Source organism: Exserohilum turcica (assembly GCF_000359705.1).
Source record: "Exserohilum turcica Et28A unplaced genomic scaffold SETTUscaffold_1, whole genome shotgun sequence".
Lineage (NCBI taxonomy): Eukaryota > Fungi > Ascomycota > Dothideomycetes > Pleosporales > Pleosporaceae > Exserohilum > Exserohilum turcicum.
The window spans coordinates 1,556,917-1,577,993 of record NW_007359914.1 but is presented as its reverse complement, the minus strand read 5'-3'; the positions used below and the strand labels follow the sequence as shown (position 1 = coordinate 1,577,993).

Here is a 21,077-nt window from a genome sequence, read left to right as displayed (position 1 = left end):
CTGGGGTTCGTCTTATTACTAAGCAGAGTGGTCTGTGTGTTTTTGTTTTGAGTGTGAGACGTGTCCTAACTATCTGCTCTTATAGCTCATAGCTCCACAGCGCGCACGCTGCACGTCTTAAAACTTGCTGTAATTAGTTTCTTGTAAGGGATTTGTATATATTTAACAAAAATTACACCTATTCTAGAAAACTTGACGTTGGTGTATGAGCGCAACCGGATTGTTTCCCCAATGCCTTTAATCTATCGTGATCCTCAGCAGCTTGAGAGAACCCCGACTCATCCTCGGCTGCCGGAATAGTCGGCTCATCTGCCACGTCAGCCGCCGCACCTGCAGACGATTCTCAAAAAAAAAACTAATCAAGGAGCGGACTTGTTGACCTACCGGGACTAGGCGACTCGGGAATCTCAGAGTCGTATGCCCCAGCAAGCTCTAGAAGCATTTCTTCATCGTCGCCAAGTCTATTTTGGCCTGGGAATGCATCATGTCGCGAGTTGCTCCGTTTTGGGAACTTGGACTGCTTTGTAGTGCTCGTCTCTGGCGCCTCTTCATCCTCGTCATCCCCGTCGTTTCCCTCATCCTCGTCATCCTCCGCACCGCCGTTCTCAGCATCATGAGCCATCTGGAGTACTCTGCTGGGCGGGCCGAATGCTCGCTCGGCCCGCCCGCTTGCCCGTATGGCTTTAGCCTCGGGAGACTGGTCACCGCGCCATCTTACCATGCCTGGCACCTTACCCTTATCGTATAGGGGTTTGAACGTCGTGTATTCATACCGCACACTTTCCACAGTCCGGCCGGTAGAAAGATTGCCGAAATCAAACCCCGTCTCACCGGTAAAATCTTTGTTCATGAAGCGGTCGTTGTGTCGCTCCGTCAGGTCCCAAATCGACGCGTCGGGGTCCTCTTGAAGGAGAGATGCCAGGTACTCGCGCTCGATGCGGGTCCAGGGTGCGTCCATGGTAGTGCGGTCGATGGCTTGGTAGCGGCGGTCATTAAGAGCCTTGAGTGTCTGCATATTGTTCCAATCTCGAGGCACTTTACCATAACAGTAGATCATTGGCATCCGTTTTGGTGTTGGATCTTTCCTGCTCTTGGGTCGCATGTCAATCATCTTGACGATGAGCAGGTCTTCTTGGTCAAGGTTTTCCTCCAGCTCGTCCACATTGTCTGGTGCAATCGGACCAAAATACTTGACGTAACGAGACCCACGCTTGTAACGGTAACCGCGATCTTCCCATAGAGGTGGGTTGGTTTGACCGTTGCTCTCACGAGCAGATGGTTGGACGGGGTCAGGACGAGGACTACCAGGCAAGGGCTTGATTCCCCAGAATGGGTTCACTGGCGGTATATCAATGTCTCGGCGAAAGTCATCAAATCCGTCACCAACAGGTGGCTGCTGCTTCTTTTTTATTTTCTTGCTTGTGGAAGCCCCAACGCTATGTTCGATATCGGAATATTCGTCTTTGGTGTCTTGGGAATCTAAAGTCGCGGCGGGAATGTCTTCTTCATTTTCTGTTGTTGTAGTAGCTCGCGAAGCGTCCTCGGGAACATTCTTAAGCGACGAAGCGGGATCGGTATCAAGATTTGCGTCTCGTATCTTCTGCTTCTTGGGAGATATGGACTGGGGAAGCGGAGAGTCGGTAGCTCGTTTGGACATGGTAGAGGTAAGAGGGTGCGCAATGTGAAAGTGTGAAGATAGGGACGCGAATGTGTACCAGAAAGTCCAGATAGGAGTTACCAACCTTTTTGAGGCCTCTGTGGCAAGTTTGCAAGCGTTTGAGTCTCTTACAGTACCTGTGGTGTCTTGGTTGTATGCGAAGAATGTGTGGAAACTTACTGGGAGGAAGTAGAAAAACGAGCGTGGTGGAGTGTGGCTTTCGCTTACAAAGCGGATAGTGAAAGGTATCGCAGCGTGCGGAGGCGATGCTTTCACATTGCCGTCATGGTGAAAAGCTTCCACTGTTCGTTTGACATCCTTTGATAGTGAAATGGGCCTGCAGGCATCAACAAAGCCAAGAAACAAACCAGTGTACTGACAATTTCACAATGAGACAAAGAAAGTGAAAACAGTGTCTATTTCTCGTTGAGCGCACATTTAATAGCTCTTACCAAGCCGCCATCTTGATATAAATGACCGGTCAACCTACGAAGGATACTGGATATCAAGATGTGGGCGTGAGTGATAGAGATAAATCAATACTTTCATACCATCCGCTTCGAGTTGAGCAAACTTTGCATGAGGTTATTGACTAAAGATGACCACGACTGACAAGACTATCATGGTATTTGTTTCATGAGCAATTTTGGCGTGTTGACGCAGTGGGTTTCACAACGCAGTAGAAGACTGGCACTGTATAAATCCCAGCAACGGGTAGGCTCACTGAGCTGGCCATCTGCTGATGTCGATGGATAGCAATTTGGAAGAGGATACTTTTTCACGGCTTCTTACTGCAGTTTGAAATGGGTATGTCTGACCAAGAATACATCGACAGGTATGATAAACTTCTACTAGCTGTCAATTCACAGATGTCAGAAAAGCATACTTGTCTCACAGTCGATATTCTGAACAGAATCAGATTGTTGTGGAAGTATCCGTCTTGTAATCATCGTAGCATAAAACAGGAGAGAGAAAGGGAGCAATGCTTTGAGGATAGCCGTACGAGTTCCTCGGTGGTTAAACAGAGTTTCAAACTTTTTTTTTCACGCGAATGGAACTTCAGGTGTCACTTATCATGATAACACATGGATAAACATTGACAAGCTCCTATCACCTATCGGTTTCACAGATAGAAGATAGAGTTTTGAGTTGACAGTCGCATTAACACCCTGCTTTTGTATTACGAATCCAGCTACTGCGTCTCTGTCGTCACAAATCAAGCCATTTCCAACAAGGCAATACCCAAAAACTTGCAACCAATTAAATGAAGCTACTTCAACAGTGTAGACTCCTCCTGCTCCTCCTCCTTCAGAAGGGAACTAGAAACGAGCAAATAAATCACTATATCAAGAGTCCAACTCAATAAGAAAGCAGATGCATGGCAGTGACCTAGTTGGAATCCGACCGCATGAAGAAGAAAGAAAGAAAGAAAGAAAGAAAGAAAAAGGAAATTACCAGACATGCAGCGCAAAAGACATGCAGTCTGGCAAACATGTGGGCCGTGCCGCACGTGCGGAAGCACATCTTCTTGGCACAATTTCTCGCTTTATCCACACCCCACAATGGCGCGGCACGTGCTGAACGGGTCGGTGCCGGGGCTGTGTGTTGAGCCAATATATCTTTTTGGAGTGTTGCTTTATTGATTCTGGGGGTCTTTGATACGGGGGTTTTCCTTGGGGGATGATGGATGCGACGAAAACGCGTCTGGGTATGCGCTGTGGTAGGTACAGCGACATGGTCGGCATGGGGGTGTTTGTCGGATACCTGTATACTTATTCCAAGTCACATACGCGATGTCATGAATAAGCTACGCATGACTTGAACGAGGAGGAGTGTTGGGTATACAGATTATATATTATCGCTACTGGTATTACATTGTTGTACAAGTCGTTGTATTGGACCATTTGGCACACCGTCGCCTTGGAGAGCCCTTGGTCCTTCTGCAGGAAAGCCACTCTGGCAGCAGCTCAGTGGGCCCTAAACTCGTGTACGCGTACAGATATATGTACAATAGACGGCGAGAGGCCGATGCATGGCTAGGCAGACAGACCCACATGGCGATATCATGCTGAAACAATGATAGCCCGGTTCCTGCGATCAATGGCTGATGACATGGTGTGGAGAACCAAGGCCCGGCGCATAAGCTGTCACTGGGGCGCGGCGGTGTGACGTCGAAGGGTCACGCGGTGGCTATGGGAGCGATCACGATCGATGACGAGATCAAGATGGTAGGGGGTGAGGGATCGAATAGCGCGGGCGGACGGCCCAGGGTGCTGGGACGGACATGGCGACTAGTGCCATGAGCTGCAAACCAGCGCTGGTACCTGCATGACGAGATGTTGCTATTCTGTCTCTCCTTTTCAGGGGCTCGACATGTTGCTGGTTCGACTTCGCCGTGAGGATAGTCGCCGGTACCATGTTCGCATTCTCCCGAGGAGGGTGTCGCTGGGTGGTTGGTCGTCGTCGTCAGGGAATGGGCATGGGCATGGGGATGCGATTTCGACGGCGGCTTGGGTGCGGTGCTGGAGGTGCTCTTCGTCCATGCGAAGAAGATCTGCATGGAACTGCTGCATCATGGATAGTGCTGGCGAGTACTCTGCGCTGAGATGGTTGGGGAGAGGCGGCGGAAAGGCCTCCTGGTGGGTGCCATAAGGTTGCAAGTCGGCGTTCATGTTTGTGTCCTGGGTCTGCTGCTGTCAACGGGTCTGGCCTGTCTTTCCTGGGGACTGCGTCGCGTTTATATCAAAAGTATCCAGGTCTGTCATGGCGTCATGCCGTGTTGCTTCTTTTCCACGCGCTATACGGCGCGTGCCAGGCTAAGGCATCATGCCCGTCCACCACGAGCCGCGCCACTGTTTCAATATACCAGCAATACGCCTTGTTCGATCGCACACCCTTCCGCGATGTGCCTATCACAGCTATCGTCATTGCCAGGGTCGGTGGCAGCATGCGCAGGCTTCCATGCCTTTGGCCGGGGCAGATGTCACCCAGCGCCGGCGCCAAAACATAGCGTGCAGCGTCCCCGCGCGCTGTTCTCCAGACATGTCACTAGGCTAGCGCTTCGCATATCCAGGTACCCGTGTGATCAGAGGCGACGTCTTGCGAGAGGCGATGGTGACGCTGGCGATAGACGTACAGTCAGCATCCGTGGTGTTGCAGTTGCAGGCAGCAGACTCAGTCTCTCGCTCGCGCCGGCTTGGCCCGTTGGCCCACCTCGGCTGCCGGGCGATTACGGCCAGTGACGTTGCACATGAAGACGTCTGGCACCATCTGAGCACCGTATCGTCATTCCCACGACTAATAGAAATAATGCCGCCTCGTCCACACCTGCGTCGGCAGCTTTCTGCCCGCTTTCGAGCTCCACCTCTGCATTCTAGATAGCACCCACAGTCGGGCAAACGAGAGGCGTCTGGATATAAAACTAGCGACGCAGGCTGCCCGCGATGCCTACCCCTCCCTTCTCCCAAGACCGCCGAGACTGGTTGAGCGAGATTTCCGGCCTGTTTTCGCTGCAGAAGACCAAGAACACTGCCAGACCGGCCAAGTCGACGTCGCCGCCCGCTGTCAATATCCTCTTTGGCGTGCCAAAAGCCGGCGACTCTGCGTCGACGTTGAGCTTCAGAGATGACGCCTCCGCAAAAGATCAAGCAGTGGCTCACGGGCCAAGACGGTCTGGATAAGCTGCGCATGGCGGAAGCAGACTGCCCAGCACCGGGTGAGGATGAGGTGCTGGTCGAGATTCACTCGGTGAGCTTGAACTACAGGGATACTGAAGGTATGCATCCGTGCAGTCAGCCCACAGACGATGCTAATCACGTGCATAGTCGCCATGGGCCTCTACAACCACCACTCGTCGGTTGAGCATCCGCCGGCCATTGTGCCATGCAGCGACATGTGCGGCGTTGTCGTTGCCGTTGGCCCAACCTCAAGCAACACGACGGATGCGTTCAAGAACCCAGCCTTCCGCCTCCAAGAAGGCGACCGCGTCATCAGCACCTTTGCCCCAACCCATCTCAGCGGCCAAGTCAAGGCCTCGGACGTTGCCAACGGACTGGGTGGCCCTGCCCCCGGCGTCCTTACCCAGTACCGCGTGTTTCCCAGCTACGGCGTGGTCAAGATCCCCGACTACCTATCCTCGGATGAAGCCGCGTGCCTGCCCATCGCCGCCATGACGGCGTGGATGAGTCTAAACTGCATGCGTCCCAAGGGCGAGATCATCGGCCAGGGCGAAACAGTCGTGTGCCAGGGCACCGGCGGCGTCAGCATCTCGGCGTGTCAGATCGCCACGGCCGCCGGCGCTGATGCTATCGTGACGTCCTCGTCTGACCAAAAGCTGCAGCGCGCATCCCACCTCGGCGCCAAGACGGGAATCAACTACCGCCAGACGCCAGACTGGGAGCAGGCCGTGCTCGCTGCTACGGGCGACGAGGGCGCAGACATCATCATTGAAGTCGGTGGCGCACAGACTCTGCGCAAATCCTTTGACTGCGTGCGTTTCGGCGGCCTGATTTCTTGCATTGGCTATCTGTCTGGCAAGCAGGACGACGCCGGCGACCGGACAAACACAAACCTGCTGTGTTTGAAGAGAAACGTCACGCTCAAGGGCATTTTGAATGGGCCGCGCGAAGAGCTGGAGAGGATGCTGAGGTTTTACGACGAGAAGAAGATCAAGCCGGTCGTGGATCGAGTGTGGAAGTTTGAAGAGGCGGATCAGGCGCTCCAGTACTTGTTTAGCGGCGGTCATTTTGGAAAGGTTGTTGTTAGGGTCAAGTAGACGTGTAATGTGTAGATTATTCATGTGTTACTAAATCTTTCGTTGTATAGTTGCTGAAGGTCAATATCTCCAAATCACTTGAGATTTGTCAATGTCGTATTACTAATAACGGATACCCAAAATCTACTCGCGTTAAAAATAGAATCATGTTTCCAAAATAGACTGCATCGCGGTATGTGTACTGGCAAAAATGACCATTCACTATTGACAATCTTCAACTACTGTGCAGCGCTGAATCGCTCCCATTACAATTTAGCTACCGCTCCATCTTCATATTCGCTCAACTCCTTCCTCTCAAGCTTGCGCCGACTGCTACCAAACTCCTTGCCCTTGCCCTTGCACTTGTCGAGCCACTCTTGACTCTTCCATTGCCACGCCCTATCTTTTTCTTCTCCATTGCTCTTCCCAAATAGAACATTGCACATGTACGCGCCGGCTACGGGCAAGAATCTACAACAGTCAGTACACTGTATCGGGGTTGACAACATTACCTACTTGTAGGAGTGGAAGCTGCCACCAACGGAGAGATAGAGGTTGGCAAGCTGTGAATGAGGATGCTGGCACATGAGCCAATCCTCGGACGGGGTAACGGCATCGTAGCACATGCGCCATCGACTGGGTGTTTTGCTTCGTGTCCATTCTGGCATGGCTTGGTGCATAACCTGTGCGCTCTCACGTTTGAGCCTCTCGGGAACGTCATTCTGGTTTCTGGGTGAAGGAGCTGTGATGCGATGACCGGAAGGCGTCGTGACTGTGTTCACAATCTCGCTTCTCAGGTCGTTGATCTTCAGCGTCCGGTTCGGCTGGGATGGTGGAATAATGTCGACTTCTCCGCCAATGACGACTACCGGCAGGTTTCCGTCAATCATTCCTTGGGTATCTTGTTCATTCAAGGTGTAGTACGCAGAAACTCGGCCCACAGCAGTAACCTGGCGCTCGATGCGGTCTTGCTCTGGGATTCCAAGCGCATCCTCCAGTGGTGACATGAGCGTGCTTGTCCAAGCCCCGGCCGCCAGCACAACCTTGTCTGCTGTCAAAATTCCACCATCTCTCAACTTGACCCCAGCTAGACCGGATTGGTCGGATTTAAGTAGGAGCTCCTGCACTTCACCAGTCACTCGCTTTACGCCTAATTCGAGCGCGACTTTTGTAAAACTCTGCGTCGCCTTCTCTGCATCACACCATCCAGCCTCGGGGTTGAAGTAGCCCTTGCCCAGGCGCTCGGTCCGAACCCCTCTGGTTACCGCGTACTGCTCCAGCTCTTCTGGCGCAACATCACGCGTATAGTCGCCTCCTCGCTCCAGAAAAGTCTTTCGCACTGCATCGCCAAAGCCGAATTCTTTACTGTCCAACACACCCAGCCCGTCTTGTGAAAATGGCCTTGGACGGCAATGCTCCAGAACCAAAAATGGATTGCTTCGTTGGCTAGATTGCAATACAGATGGGAGTCATAGTCGGTGCGGATAATGCGATTGGTATCAATGGCAGCTGCGTGCTTTTCCTCCAAGGGCGAAGTGGTGTCCCAGCGGTCGACAAGAGTGATGCGCGAAGGATCCTTGTATAGTTTGCTGAGGTGGTAGGCAGTTGATGAACCAAAGGTACCGGCGCCGATGATAAGCACAGTGGGCTCTTTATTCGCCATGATGTCGTCAGGATTGAGCTTGGGGAATGTTAATGGTACTCTTGGTTTTGAATGATGCTGACATTTGGGAGAGATGGATAAGCCTGTTCCGCTAGCGCTGCGGGGTCCCTGCGGATCCGATGTGACAGCTTGGCAGAAAGGACAGTATTCTCCGGCACTGCACAATTTGAGTACATTGCTCAGAATTCAGATGGCGGCCTTGCAAGGCTGGAGATGCTGAGGCTGAGTGTGCCTTGCATTCTGTGTGAGGCGGAGATGGGCGCAGGACCTAGACATGGCAACATGAGCTGGCACCAGGAGTAATGGAAATATTGGAAAATTGCGGTTGAATTGTTGGTAAGATAATACTCGCTCGTTCAGAATAGTGAGTTGGCCAGAGTGGCATCACATGAGAATGTTCAGGCGTGAAGGGGCGTGCAAAGGATGAGGTTGTGGAGGAGTTGAGGCTCGCGGAAGGCGCTAACGAACTGTTCGACATCACGTGCACGCGCCAGGCTTCTACAAACGCGGCATAGCTACCCCATTCACACATTCACATCTAGCTGGGTTGATTGGCTTACCATGCGCTGTTAAGAATCTAAAATCCGCGTTTGAACCACGCTTTGATGGGGTCCAACGTGTCATGTGCGACGGCAACGGTCATTGCCAATGTATGGTTGTCCAGAAACGGACTAGCGCCCAATCCCTCGGCAAACCTTCCTCAGACAACGCAGGTTGGTTTGACAGGTGAATCTGTGGGCAATCATCAAGGTATAAAGACATGATAAGAGAGTGAAATGGAAAAGATAGAGGACCCAGATAAAATCTTGGGCAGAGAACGTCACAGGTGGTCACTTGCCGAACCGGTCATTGAGCGATAGCACCCGCGTGAGTGAGTCAATCGGCAGCCCCACCGCCACCGAGTCTACTGTGCAGAATCAGCAACTGAACACCAACACCACCATGCCTCCAAAGATTCATCTCGTGCGCCATGCGCAGGGAGAACACAACGCCACTGTATGTCGCTGGATGTGAGGATACATGGGACAAGGACGCTAACCGATGGCAGCGCGACTACAGCATTCGCGATGCAGTACTGACGGCCAAAGGCAAGGAGCAATGCCGCGCCCTCAGCTCGACGTTTCAGCACCACCAAAAGATAGAGGCGGTATTTGCGTCGCCGCTGCGCCGGACGATTCAGACGGCTGCGCTCAGCTTTGGGCCTGTACTGTCGCGCAAAGAGGTGCCGTTTGTGCTGCTGCCGGCGCTGCAGGAAGTCAGCGACATTGGGTGTGATGTAGGGCTGGCCGACACTGCAGAGGATTTGCAGCGGCTCCTGCCCGATGTGTTTGCGGCGGGCGAGATTGATTTCGACCTGAGCAAAATCGAGGCGTCAGCGGTAACGGCGGGATGGAATTCCAAGGTTGGCTGATGTCCCGGAGTGACGTCAAGACGGGTGCTGACTAAGCGGGGTTGCAGCAGGGCTACTGGGCGTATGAGAAGGCGGCCATTTCTCTGCGCGCAGCAGAGCTGAGGAAATGGCTGTACCAGCGGCCAGAGACAGAGGTAGGGCAGGCGTGGGTATCTGTGTTTTTGAGCGGGGACTGACGGGGCAGATACTCGTGGTAACGCATGGCGCCTTCGCTCATTTCTTGACCGAGGACTGGGATGTCGAAGACCCGATGCTGGGCACTGCGTACAAAAATTGTAAGTGCATGACGCGGGATGGCTTGGCAGTCTTGGACGCTCACGGGGGGGCAGGTGAGCATCGGGTGTTTGTCTTCACGCCGGAGTCTACGGCCGAGAAGGCGCATGTTGAGGAGACATGGGAAAGCAGGAGAAGCCGAGCGCCGCAGCAGGTCGAGACGGACCCGCACGTTGTGGAAGAGTTTTTGGAAACGGCTGCGTGAATAAGCGCTGCATGGGTGACGGCGGTACTTAGGCAGGCAGGCAGGCAGGCCGACGATGGATGGGCTCAAGACAGGTTGGCGAGGGGTGGTGGGCGAGGCGGTATGTGCATGGGCGGTATCAGTACAGTATTGCGCGAGGGTCTGGAGAAGGAGAGCACGCGACAGGCGGGTGGCATGTCACAGGGCGTCGTCGGGTCGAGGAATCGTGGGGTAGGGCATAGCTGCAGGCACAGGCAAAATTAGCATGGGGCGGCGCGTGATTGGCGGGCGCCCATGTCGGCGATGCACTCCACAGGGCCCTCATTCGCAGCGTGTGTGCGTGAGTAAGTAAGTGAGGAGTGAGCGCATGCATGTTTGTGTGCATGTACTGTAAGTATGTGTGTGGTTGCAGGGCGAGGGCCGAAAAGGGCCGTGTCGAGCCGAGTCGCGTGTCGTGCATTACGCCGTTCGGCCTAGGCCGCCGGCAGGGATCGGAGGGGGCGAGGCAGCTGCAGGCACACTCGCAGGCGCCGACACAGGCTGCACGCCTCGCGGACAAGCCCCGCCGAGGCCCGGGTGGGTGCGGATCGCAAGGCTTATCGCGCGCCTCCAGGTCAGCCACACGCCCGCTCGGCCAGCCCTACGCAGCGCCTCTCGTCTTACAAGTACACGCCACTCACCACACCCGCAACGCTACACCCACCCAGCCGCCCGCGTCATACGCCCTCTCTCGTCGCCTTTTTCCCTCACTGCATGCAGCCTCGCGCACTGACCCGCCTCGACGGGCGCAGTGCCGCCGCTACCCTTGGGCACGTCCCAGCCCTGCTCCTCCGCGACACGTAAAAGGATGAAAATTTTACGTCAACTGCGGCGCGCCATGTGGAACCTCGTCGCCCTCAACACCACTAACACTCGCTACAATGCCCGCTGCCCATGGCACGTACCATGGACTGGTACCCGACCTTGCCCAGCCCCAACGCCTGCGACCCTCGTCGATAGCATCCAGTCGGTCAATGTCGGTCGCCCGCCCTCTTGGGAGCGCGCGGGGGAAGACACCGCTTGGAACATTCTATTACACATGCACGCCTTGCGCAGAGATAAGCCATGGCGATATAAAGATGCAAACCGCGGCGCCGTGCTAGCATCCACCACTCGTCTGCTCCCAGTGTGCCCGGTGCTCTGCAAGTCACCGTTCCACGCTACGTCATCGCGACCACGACCACGACTCCCCACCTCACCAGCCCAGCCGTTTTTGCCGCCGGCCTGCCCTTGTATCCGACGACCGGTCCCGAGACCTACACTGCACCTACTGCTTCGGGGAGAGATGATAGCCTAGCCCTTGGGCACGCCCACACGACCAAAACCTCAAACCACCCCAGCCCCGCCTCTCTTCCTCCTCCTCCTCCACCTCCTCCCACACACTGCCCTGCTCCAGAGCGAGTATATAGCATTCCTCTCCACTCGCAACCCCCCCCCGAGCCCACGCCCACCATGCAGGAGGTACCGCACCACGCCTACTCGACCGGCGCCCAAGACGCCCCGCCCTCCAAGTACCGCCTTGACGACCTCTCCTCCGACGGCCGCAAGAGCGACCCCGAGCTCATGATGCCCGTCGACAAGACGGCCACGGTCCAGGAGGGCTCGGAAAAGTTCCACCGTCTGGGCTGGAAGCAGCTGACCGTCTGCCTGATTGTCGAGGCCATTGCCCTGGGCTCCCTCAGTATCCCCAGCGCCTTTGCTACCCTCGGCATGGTTCCCGGTGTCCTCCTCAGTGTTGGCCTTGGTCTCGTGGCCATTTACACGTCGTACGTGGTCGGCCAGGTCAAGATGCGCTACCCCCACGTCAACCACTACTCGGATGCCGTGGCCCTCATCTGGGGCCCCTTTGGACGCGAATTGACTGGTGTCATGTTTGCCCTCTTCCTGATTCTGCTCGTTGGATCCCACGCCCTCACGGGAACCATTGCCTTTATCAACATCACGGGCGATCTCAAGACGTGCGCGCTTGTCTGGAGCATCGTTTCCCTCGTCATCCTCCTGGTCCTTGCGCTGCCCCCCACGTTCCACGACTTTGCCTTTTTGGGATACATCGACTTTGTCAGCATCATTGCCGCCATCATGATCACCATTATTGCGACTGGCGTCCAAGCGCACGACCAGCCCGGTGGCCTCAGCGCCGTCAACTGGTCCGCCTGGCCCCAGCCCGGAACCACCTTCTACGAGGCCTTCCTTGCTACCACCAACATCATCTTTGCCTACTCGTTTGCCGTGTGCCAGTTCTCCTTCATGTCGGAGATGCACACCCCCAAGGACTACGTCAAGTCCATCTGGGCCCTTGGTCTGATTGAAATCTTCATCTACACCGTCACGGGTGCTCTCATCTACGCCTTTGTTGGCCAGAGCGTCAAGTCGCCTGCCCTGCTTTCGGCTGGCCACACCGTCTCGCGCATTGCCTTTGGTATTGCTCTTCCAGTCATCTTCATCTCGGGTTCCATCAACGGCACCGTCGTCTGTCGCTACATCATGGACCGTGTGTTCCCCAACTCGCCCATCCGTTTCGTCAAGGATGCACGCGGCTGGACCGTCTGGGTCGGCCTCATCTCGGCCTGCACCGTCCTTGGATGGATCATTGCTGAGGCCATCCCCTTCTTCAACGCCCTGCTTGGTCTCATCTCGTCGCTCTTCATCTCTGGCTTCACCTTCTACTGGCCTGCCCTCTTCTGGTTCCAGCTCGTCAAGGAGGGCAGCTGGAACTCTTCTGCCAAGAACATTGCTCTCAGCGCCTTGAACCTGCTTGTCCTCATCATCGGCATGGTTGTCTTGGGCGCCGGAACATACTCGTCTGTCGAAGACATTACCCACCAGTACAAGTCTGGCCACGTCAGGAGCCCCTTTACCTGCAAGGCCGATGCCTACACGTAAACGAATCATTATGCTCATCATCATGTATATATATATCCCAAAAAGCCTTTCTTTGCATAGGGCATTGCTTTTTTTGCTTTACGACATCATGGTTCTTTGCTACTAGTCTAGCGCATACCGTATGGTTTATAGAATTCATGTCTTTTTTTTTCCTGATACTCTGACTCCAATTCCAAGTCTACTTGGCTATCTTGCTTTACAATGGTGTGTCTTGTCGCGTGACTCTTGATGAATTACTGTGACGAGAACTCATCCATGGCGCGCTTACCCTTACGCTAAGCTTCGGCCCTACCCTGATGCTAGTGTAGCGGTAGTAGCTGAATATAGGTTAGTGCAACCCGATGACGTAGTACTACATTATGCCAAGTATGCAGGTGTATGCACTGAGAACCTTGGACACGTACATGATTTCGTCATGGCGGCAGTCCAACATAAGAGTCTTACAAGTACATGCTTCTTGGCGATTTAGCTTATCAACAGGTGGGTGGTATTCAAGCAAGTAGGAACAAGTAAGTAGATGTAGTAGTAAGTAAGCAAGAAGGTTACATGTGCATGGACACACGGCATTACACTAGCGGATAGACATGCCAAGATATTTACTACTCTCCCTCTCTTCCCCCCCAATCCTCCAAGACTACTTATTATCACGAAAATCAAGATATTGGAAAAAGAAGTAAATTAGTTACATCAAACTCTACATGTAATGTTCTGTCTAACAGATTCCCCCCACTCACCTAATAGCCCAGATGACTGCAGTCAGCATACAGCATGTACTATACCATCTTCTACTCTGACTGCAAATTGGTGTCATGATGAGGTGAGCGAGTGTCGAGCCAAGTATACAGGTGACACCGTGTGCATGAGACGAGTGTATTAAGATTTCGAGGAAGAATATTCACCCCCAATCGTGCGAGAATGATTGATTCAAATCGAGTCGAATCAAGTCAAGCCAAGTCATGGTGTTTTACAAGCGCATGACAGAGAGATGAATTCAGTCCATCAAGACACAGTAACACCGCATCACACCTTGATTGTGCGTAGGAAACCAAAAAAAACAACAACATGCAACCCTACAATGCAAGGATTGGGATCGACACCGTGTCTCGCGCCACATGCAACCCTAGACCACCCTACCCCAGCCATCAGACCCTAGCTATCCGACATAGGTACGTACGTACGTACACACCCATCCAAACCTAGCACTAGTGTAGGTGTAAGCCAGGCCCATGTCTTCCAGAAGCCCTACAGAAGGAAGAAGGAAAAGAAGAAAAAAAGACGCAAACACCCTTCTAGAAAACACGTAGAAGAAATGCTTGCCGGCTCCTGCAATCACACCACCAACTACTGTATAGTTCTACTTTACTAGCCTCACTTAACTCACCCCCCCCCAACCCTGCCCTGCTCCCCTCGCAAACCCCCCCACGCCAGGAACGAAGAAAAAAAAACACCCCTATCAAGCCCTTCCCGTGGAAAATGCCGCACTGCGCGCCGGGTCCAAAACACGCTGTAGACGTGGGAACGAGACGAGGGCAAAAATACCCCCCCCCCTCCAAAAAAAAAGCGACAAGGAAAAAAATCCTACTGTCATGCCACAAGTAAGGTATAAACACATCTATACCCTTGACAGCAATCCACCTTGCGTCTTTTTATTTTAACCGCATGCAGTATTTGCCGCTCCCCCACGTTTCCCTCTCGGCGCAACTAAATTTTTTTTCTCTTTCTTTCTTTGCCTTCTAGAATGTTGCATCCTGGGTGTAGCCCGCGCAATACGGCACGGCCATGTATACTTACTATAGTATGCAGCAAGGATGTAGTATTAGTCCGGCAGCATCGACCCTACATATACATATGATAAGGATTGGCTCCACTTTGGGGGCCCTCTTGCGCTACGTGGTGGTGCTTGCTTTGCTCTTTTGTTGGGCGCATGCATCCGTGTGTTCGGACAAATGCGCGGGCAGTTTGCTGGGGGAAGGGCCCGCTGCGAATAGAGAGCGGCGTGGGTGAGTTTTTTTTTTTCCTCTGCTAACGGTAGGGTAGTATACCTATCAGGTGCTCAATGGGGTATAGTGCGCGATAAGGGTGGAGAAGCGATGATCGTGAGGTCTTTCGGGAGAAGAAGTCATGCATGGTTTGAGGAATGGATACGCGGATTGAAAACTATAATGTCGGGCGGTCTTGGGTAGTGCGTCCGAGTACAAATGGTTAAGAATCCCCTTTGCAGCACTTCGTCCACCAACTCTCTTGAAACATTCGTTTTTTTGTTAGCTTGTTTTGCGCCATGTGTCGTACGCATGGGCTGCAAGTCTTCATGGCCTGCTTAACACTGCGCGGCTAGGCTAGAGATGCCCATCTTCCTACCTGCGTACTCTGTGACATTGCGACTATCGAGGGGACTTGTTTCGCATTCGGAGAAGCTTGTTTGCTGCTACGCCTGTTGTATTGTTGATGAAGCAGTCTCAAGCGCCTTTACGCAGTGGTACAAGGGCCAAACACACAATCAATACCACATTCATTTATCCATACAGCTCCGAGGTATGAGCACTTGGAAATACCCGGCGTGCTAATAGAGACGACACCACTTAGTCTGAGGCAACTTGCGCAAGTGCTACAGTCGATGTGTCAAGGTAAAATCTCACATCATACTGCGCATTCCGAGATTGGCCCGACCCAAATGTATACGTGGTCTCGACGGCAGCTTTGGCGAACAGCACGAGCCAAGCAACCGCGAAAAGGTCGAATACGGGAGTCAGCCACGTACGTTTGTGTTGTTACGTCTTTGGGGGCAGTGGGCAGCATGGTTTGAGGAGGGGAGGGGCTGCTGGGTTAGGGTTGCGAGTGCTATACTATGGCTGCGGATAAGTCATGCATGGCGTAGTATAGTTGGCCTCGGCATGTCGCCTTGGCTGGCGTGATTGCCTGGGATTGAAATAAGTCGAGACAGACACACGACTAGCCCGGTACAAATCCCAACGTGGCTCACCAACGTGAAGTATCAGGCTTGTGCGCCACAATGCGCCATGCGGGCATGTCCCTGCAATGTCAAACAGTGGTGTGCGAAGAATATTTGCGCTGCTGATACACGGTCAAATTGAAGACGCAGAATGATGCTTGGAGAGTGTATCCGATACGGATTGGGTGATGCCGGTGGTGAGTGAGGGACAGGCGGTGCCAGAGACTGGAACCATGGCTTGATTGCATGGTTTGGCGGTGTTGCCGTGTCAAGGTCGAGGCGTTGCAGCAGAAGCCACGTGCAGCCGGTTAGACTTTCCGTGTCTTTGAACCTTGCAGACTGTCAGGCCAGATGCGAATCACTAACTCGCCAACTCTTGTGCGGGAGATGGGCAAGCGCGGCTTTGGACCTTGAGACAATCATGCGCAAAGAGCAGCGATTCGTCGGGAGGGGCGATCGAGTCCCACGGTGGGGGATCGTTTTGGAGGCCCGTGTGCACGTGGAGCGGAGCCATGTGAAGCATGTTTGAACCATGTGCGCGGTGCATAGGCGGGCGTCGAGGGCGAGGGGCCGAGGATTCGTCCAGTGTTTGAAAGGCGTTGAGCTGAGACATGACAACGGAAGAGAGTGTCATGCGTCATGCAGCGGTGGCAGACAGGCATGACGTGAGATGGATGAGACGTGGTGGTGGTGGACTAGAGGGCATTCCAAACCTGAGCAGAGCCGCGCGCGTGGTGGGGGAACGGGCGCTAGCCCCGGATCGCACCTGCCTACAGTGCTAGGTGTGCGTGTAGTGCGAGGCGGACATGGTGTAAGTAGGCGTAGGGAGAATGCAATTAGACGTGGAGCTGCTGTATGCACGCGTCAGTAGCTGCTGCAGCGGGCGAGGCGGCAGTTGGCATGGCGGGCAGCAATGGTGTTGCACTCACACTTGCACCTTGGTCGGGACGGAGTCGAGTCGAGTCGAGGTGAGTCGAGTCGAGCAGCGAGTTGGGTTGAGTGGTGGGGTTGTGGAGTGGGCGCTACAGAGTGGCGAAGAGGCGGTCAAGTATAATGTAGTGCGGGCTGTGGACGCTGCCGCCATGTTGAGGTGCTACTTGATTGTTCCGTCCCGACAACCCCGCACAAGCGGAGCCTGGGCGAGGGGCGAGGGGCGAGGCGGCGACTGGAGCGGTCACAGGAGTCATGCAATCTCGACACATGCGGCCTAGGGCGGCTAGCCGAGGCTGCGAACGCTGGTTGGCGGCGCCGGCCTTGGTGTTTGCTCCCACGACGCGTCGGCGCAAGAAAAAAACGCGACGCGTCGGGGCTAGCGCGTCGACGGGGCACGCGTCCTCACATGAGCAGGTGCGTGCAGCCGCCGCCGCCGCCGCCAGTGCAAACCGCTTGCAGCACGTCCGCCTCCACTGCACATGCGTCCGTCTGGAGGGCGGGGACCAGATGCACATGTGCTGGTGACATCAGACATGGGCGAGTATACATGTGCGGGATGCATGAATGGCGGCATGCATAATAGGCGTAGCGGCGTGTGGTCGGTGTAGCAGGCGGCAGCGGGTGGACCCCGGACCCCTGTCGCGAGAGGCGGCTAATGCAGGTCGACGCCCTCGACCTCCTGATGCTCCCTCTCCCTCTTGCCATGGCCAGCCCAGGCCGGCTGCTCTTTTGCACGTCGCCCTCTTTGCCCAGTGTGTCCCCCCCAAGCGCCCCCCCCCCAAGCGCCCTCTCCCCCCCAGCATTGCCCTTGCCCTCGCCCATTGCCTGCCCTGACCGACTGACGGACGCTCCGCTGCCCACGTCAACGTCTCACGCCCGTCCAAACACTGCCCTAGCCGCAGCCCTCATCCCCGGGCCCAGCCCTCGATTCCCACCACCTTGAAACACCCTCTACACCACTGCCGTTTGTTATTCGCCTGTGCCACCCGCCCTTCAAGCTTTGCCTCGTGCCGCGCCCACCGAGGGGCACCATATGTACGCCGAGCAATTGCAGCCCACCCGCGCCCACCCTCCCTCTGCCTGCCTCTCCCACCACCACCACCACCACCACCACCGCGACTACTACGACGACGACCAGCACCACACCCCCCCATGCTGGCCGTCTGACACATCATGACCGACTCCGCCAGCACCACCGCCACGCCCCCCATGGAGCCCTTGGAGCCCATGCAGCCCGCCGACCATCCTTCGCAGCGCTCGCCAAGAACCCATGTCGACAGCGCTCCGCTGCCCACCGACTCCATGGTCACAGTCCCCCTCTCCGAGACCGACGGACCAAGTCCAGATGACGACGACACCGACACCTCACCCGCCGCCGCTGCTGCCGCCGCCGCCGCACTGCCCCGCCCAGACATCGTCGTCGAGGAGCGCCGGACCTCGTCGCGCGCAGACTCGATCGAGATCCGCAAGGCTTTTGGACGTCGCAGCAGCCAGGCCAGCGTCGACGCACCCACCCCAACAAGCCCGACAATCTCAGTCCGCGACACGGACGCGCCCGTGTCCCCCAAGAAAGATGCGAGGGAGAGGCGAACAAGCAATGGTTCAGGCAAGAGCGAGGAAGTTGATTGGGCCGAGCTCGAGAAAAAGGAGGAGCAGGAGCCAGAGGGCGAAGAAGAGGTGCGCGCCCACCACGAATATCTAATGCCAACATTCTGCTAACTTGCTCTTCTCTTTCTCCCCAGGCCATGGCTCTGCTACTTGCACGCCTCGAGCAGGAAAACGACGCCATCCTATCAGACTCCAAATCAAACATGAAGATCGCCCGTGCACGCAGCCAGTCGCGGCCCCCCTCCTTCAACCAGCTCAAGCGCCTGGTTGCCGATGAGTCCTCGCAGGTCCGCCTGTCGCAGCTGCCCTCGCCCCCGCCCATGACGGAGCTCGAGTTCTGGGCTGCCCTCGTGCGCGACTACCCACAGACGATCCAGCGCCTGCCCACGCTCTGCTTGAACAAGATCCGCGGAGGCATCCCCGCTCCCCTGAGGGGCGTTGTCTGGCAGAGCGCAGCAGGCTCGCGCCAGAAGCTGATTGAGGACCAGTATGACACGCTGTGCGGCGAGTCGACCCCATATGAGAACATCATCAACAAGGACCTCGGCCGAAGCTTTCCCGGCGTTGACATGTTCAAGGATGCCGACGGCGAGGGCCAGAAGATGCTTGGCCGCGTGCTCAAGTGCTTCAGCTTGTACGACCATAAGATTGGCTACTGCCAGGGCCTCGGCTTCCTCGTGGGCCCGCTGCTCATGCAAATGGGCGACAAGGAGGCTTTTTGTGTACTCGTCAGGTGCGTCACCATGGCTCGTACCCCCCATTGACATGCTAACCGCACCAGACTCATGGAAGACTACGATCTCCGTTCATGCTTCCTGCCTGATCTTTCAGGCCTGCATCTTCGTATTTTCCAGTTCCAGAAGCTGCTCCACCAGCACATGCCACAGTTGGCCCAGCACCTCGATGACCAGGGCGTAGAATCTGCCTATCTTTCCCAGTGGTTCCTTTCCTTTTTTGCCGTCACCTGTCCCCTGCCCATGCTGTTCCGCATATATGATGTTCTGTTTGCAGAGGGCGCTTCCGAGACAATCATGCGTGTCGCGCTGGCGCTCATGAAGCGCAACGAGCAAAAGCTCCTGTCCCTAACTGAATTCGAAGATGTAATGCAGCTGCTGCTTGGTCGCCAACTCTGGGATCCATATGGCCGGAATGCGGGGTCGGCTGATGAGTTGGTTGCCGATTTTGTTGGCTTCACAAACGATGTGACGCGGGAAAGGTTACAGGGATTGGAGCAGCAATACAAGGAAGCCCAGGAAAAGGAGTCATCCAAGCAGCAGGTCCAGAAATCCGCTTCGTCCTTTCTGGGGCGTCTGTGGGGCCCCTCCAGCTCTTCGACCAAGTCGGTTTCACTCAGCCCCGGTCTCTCTGCGCCTTCACGGCCTGTTAGCTTCCTTAGGCGCTCCGCCTCCAAGCAGAGTCTTGCTTCGACACTCAACTCAACCGCCGACTCCGACGCCTCCAACACGACCCAAAGCACAGCCATGACAGAACTCTCACGGGCATCCAACGGCGACGCCTTGTCGATGAAGTCGGGCCATGGCTCCATGGCCATGGGCGCCTCGTCACGGGATCGGGACCTGCACTACCAGATTGAACAGCTGCTCATGTCGGTCAGCCAGCTGCAACGACAGAACAGCGAGCTCGAAGCAGCGCTTCAGAAGCAGCGCGAAGACCGCAAGGAGGACCATCGCATCGTGCGCACCGTAGTCGACAAAGTCCGGAAGAAGACATCAACACTCTCGGTCCCGTCAACACGAGCATCGCGAAGGCGGACAACCATTACCGCAGCGTCGGTCGCGGCTGCGCTGGAGGAGGGCGCGGCTGGAAACGAGTTGACGGCCGAAGCCTCGGAAATTGTCCAGGTCCTGGAATCTCGCTTTCCCGAATCGCAAACACACCACCGCGCTTCATCTATTTTCGAGACCAAGGAGGTTCTGCGGGATAACCTGACGCGGACAAAGGAGCAACTCGCAAATGAAACACTGCGCGCCAATGCGCTGGCGCGGGATCTGAACGATCGCGATGCCGAATTGCAAATTGCGCGGGACGCACTCAAAGACACCAGACAGCGGCTGCAAGACAGTTATAACCAAAACCAACGGCAGGAAAAGACGATTCAGGAACTCAGGCAACATGCAAGAAAACAGTCGGCTGCTGCATCCTGGTCAGCGGGCGACAGCCACGGATCTGACACACCACCCTCGCTGTCCCGCTCAACCACCTCAGACAGCGTATCCGGGGGCCTCCGAGAACTCCGCCTCGGGCGAACACCGTCCCAGAAATCGGACCGGGCATATACTCCCACACCCGCACCCTTTACTTTTAACAAACGCTCTTCCTCACTCCTTACGCAATCGGTTCTCGCAACGGACAACAACGCGCCGGCCGATAGCGAGGCCCTGCTTCTCGAACTCGTCAACGCCAAAACGGCCGAGGCAGTGGCCCGCCAGGAACTCGAGGAATTCAAGACCAAATTCGAAAATATGAAGCGCGTTATTAGTGGGCACGGTCCTATTCCGGGTAACACTACACCGCCGGCGGTAACGACATCGCCGGCTTCTACACCGAGTCCTGCACCCAAGGAACCAGCGGGGAATGCGGGTGGAGGTGGAGGAGGGTGGGGATGGGCGGGATGGAAGAGATCGGTTAGTACGAATATAGTGAGTGGCTCTTAGGCTGGGCTGTTCAAACCTTGTTCCTTTTTTTTCTCTCTCTCTGTTTTT

At 55.3% G+C, this 21,077-nt stretch overlaps 7 protein-coding genes across 7 annotated transcripts; 4 read left to right on the top strand and 3 right to left on the bottom strand.

Moving 5' to 3' along the window:
* Window positions 1-355: 355 nt before the first annotated feature.
* SETTUDRAFT_18301 (uncharacterized protein) lies at window positions 356-1,657 on the bottom strand (the record flags this gene model as incomplete). Its single annotated transcript, XM_008021880.1, has 1 exon — window positions 356-1,657. One exon carries the CDS (start codon window positions 1,655-1,657, stop codon window positions 356-358), a length of 1,302 nt encoding a protein of 433 aa, XP_008020071.1.
* Window positions 1,658-3,894: 2,237 nt separating this feature from the next.
* SETTUDRAFT_162285 (uncharacterized protein) lies at window positions 3,895-4,630 on the bottom strand. The gene has a single exon (XM_008022564.1). It carries the CDS (start codon window positions 4,327-4,329, stop codon window positions 4,018-4,020), a length of 312 nt encoding a protein of 103 aa, XP_008020755.1. The 5' UTR covers window positions 4,330-4,630; the 3' UTR covers window positions 3,895-4,017.
* Window positions 4,631-4,962: 332 nt separating this feature from the next.
* Window positions 4,963-6,531, top strand: SETTUDRAFT_162284 (uncharacterized protein). The gene is made up of 2 exons (XM_008022563.1): window positions 4,963-5,432; window positions 5,482-6,531. The coding sequence occupies exons 1-2, from the start codon at window positions 5,282-5,284 to the stop codon at window positions 6,429-6,431; spliced, it is 1,101 nt and encodes a 366-aa protein (XP_008020754.1). The 5' UTR covers window positions 4,963-5,281; the 3' UTR covers window positions 6,432-6,531.
* A 145-nt stretch (window positions 6,532-6,676) lies between these two features.
* SETTUDRAFT_152689 (uncharacterized protein) lies at window positions 6,677-8,073 on the bottom strand (the record flags this gene model as incomplete). Its single annotated transcript, XM_008022562.1, has 3 exons — window positions 6,677-6,881; window positions 6,927-7,741; window positions 7,789-8,073. The coding sequence occupies 3 exons, from the start codon at window positions 8,071-8,073 to the stop codon at window positions 6,677-6,679; spliced, it is 1,305 nt and encodes a 434-aa protein (XP_008020753.1).
* Window positions 8,074-9,015: 942 nt separating this feature from the next.
* On the top strand, window positions 9,016-10,163 carry SETTUDRAFT_113502 (uncharacterized protein; the record flags this gene model as incomplete). The annotated part of the gene is made up of 5 exons (XM_008022561.1): window positions 9,016-9,069; window positions 9,122-9,475; window positions 9,532-9,618; window positions 9,669-9,759; window positions 9,814-10,163. 5 exons carry the CDS (start codon window positions 9,016-9,018, stop codon window positions 9,960-9,962), a joined length of 735 nt encoding a protein of 244 aa, XP_008020752.1. The 3' UTR covers window positions 9,963-10,163.
* Window positions 10,164-11,323: 1,160 nt separating this feature from the next.
* On the top strand, window positions 11,324-12,964 carry SETTUDRAFT_162283 (uncharacterized protein). Its single transcript, XM_008022560.1, has one exon. The coding sequence runs from the start codon at window positions 11,433-11,435 to the stop codon at window positions 12,861-12,863; it is 1,431 nt and encodes a 476-aa protein (XP_008020751.1). The 5' UTR covers window positions 11,324-11,432; the 3' UTR covers window positions 12,864-12,964.
* Window positions 12,965-17,973: 5,009 nt separating this feature from the next.
* On the top strand, window positions 17,974-21,029 carry SETTUDRAFT_85012 (uncharacterized protein; the record flags this gene model as incomplete). Its single annotated transcript, XM_008022181.1, has 3 exons — window positions 17,974-18,423; window positions 18,489-19,087; window positions 19,136-21,029. The coding sequence occupies 3 exons, from the start codon at window positions 17,974-17,976 to the stop codon at window positions 21,027-21,029; spliced, it is 2,943 nt and encodes a 980-aa protein (XP_008020372.1).
* Window positions 21,030-21,077: the final 48 nt, after the last annotated feature.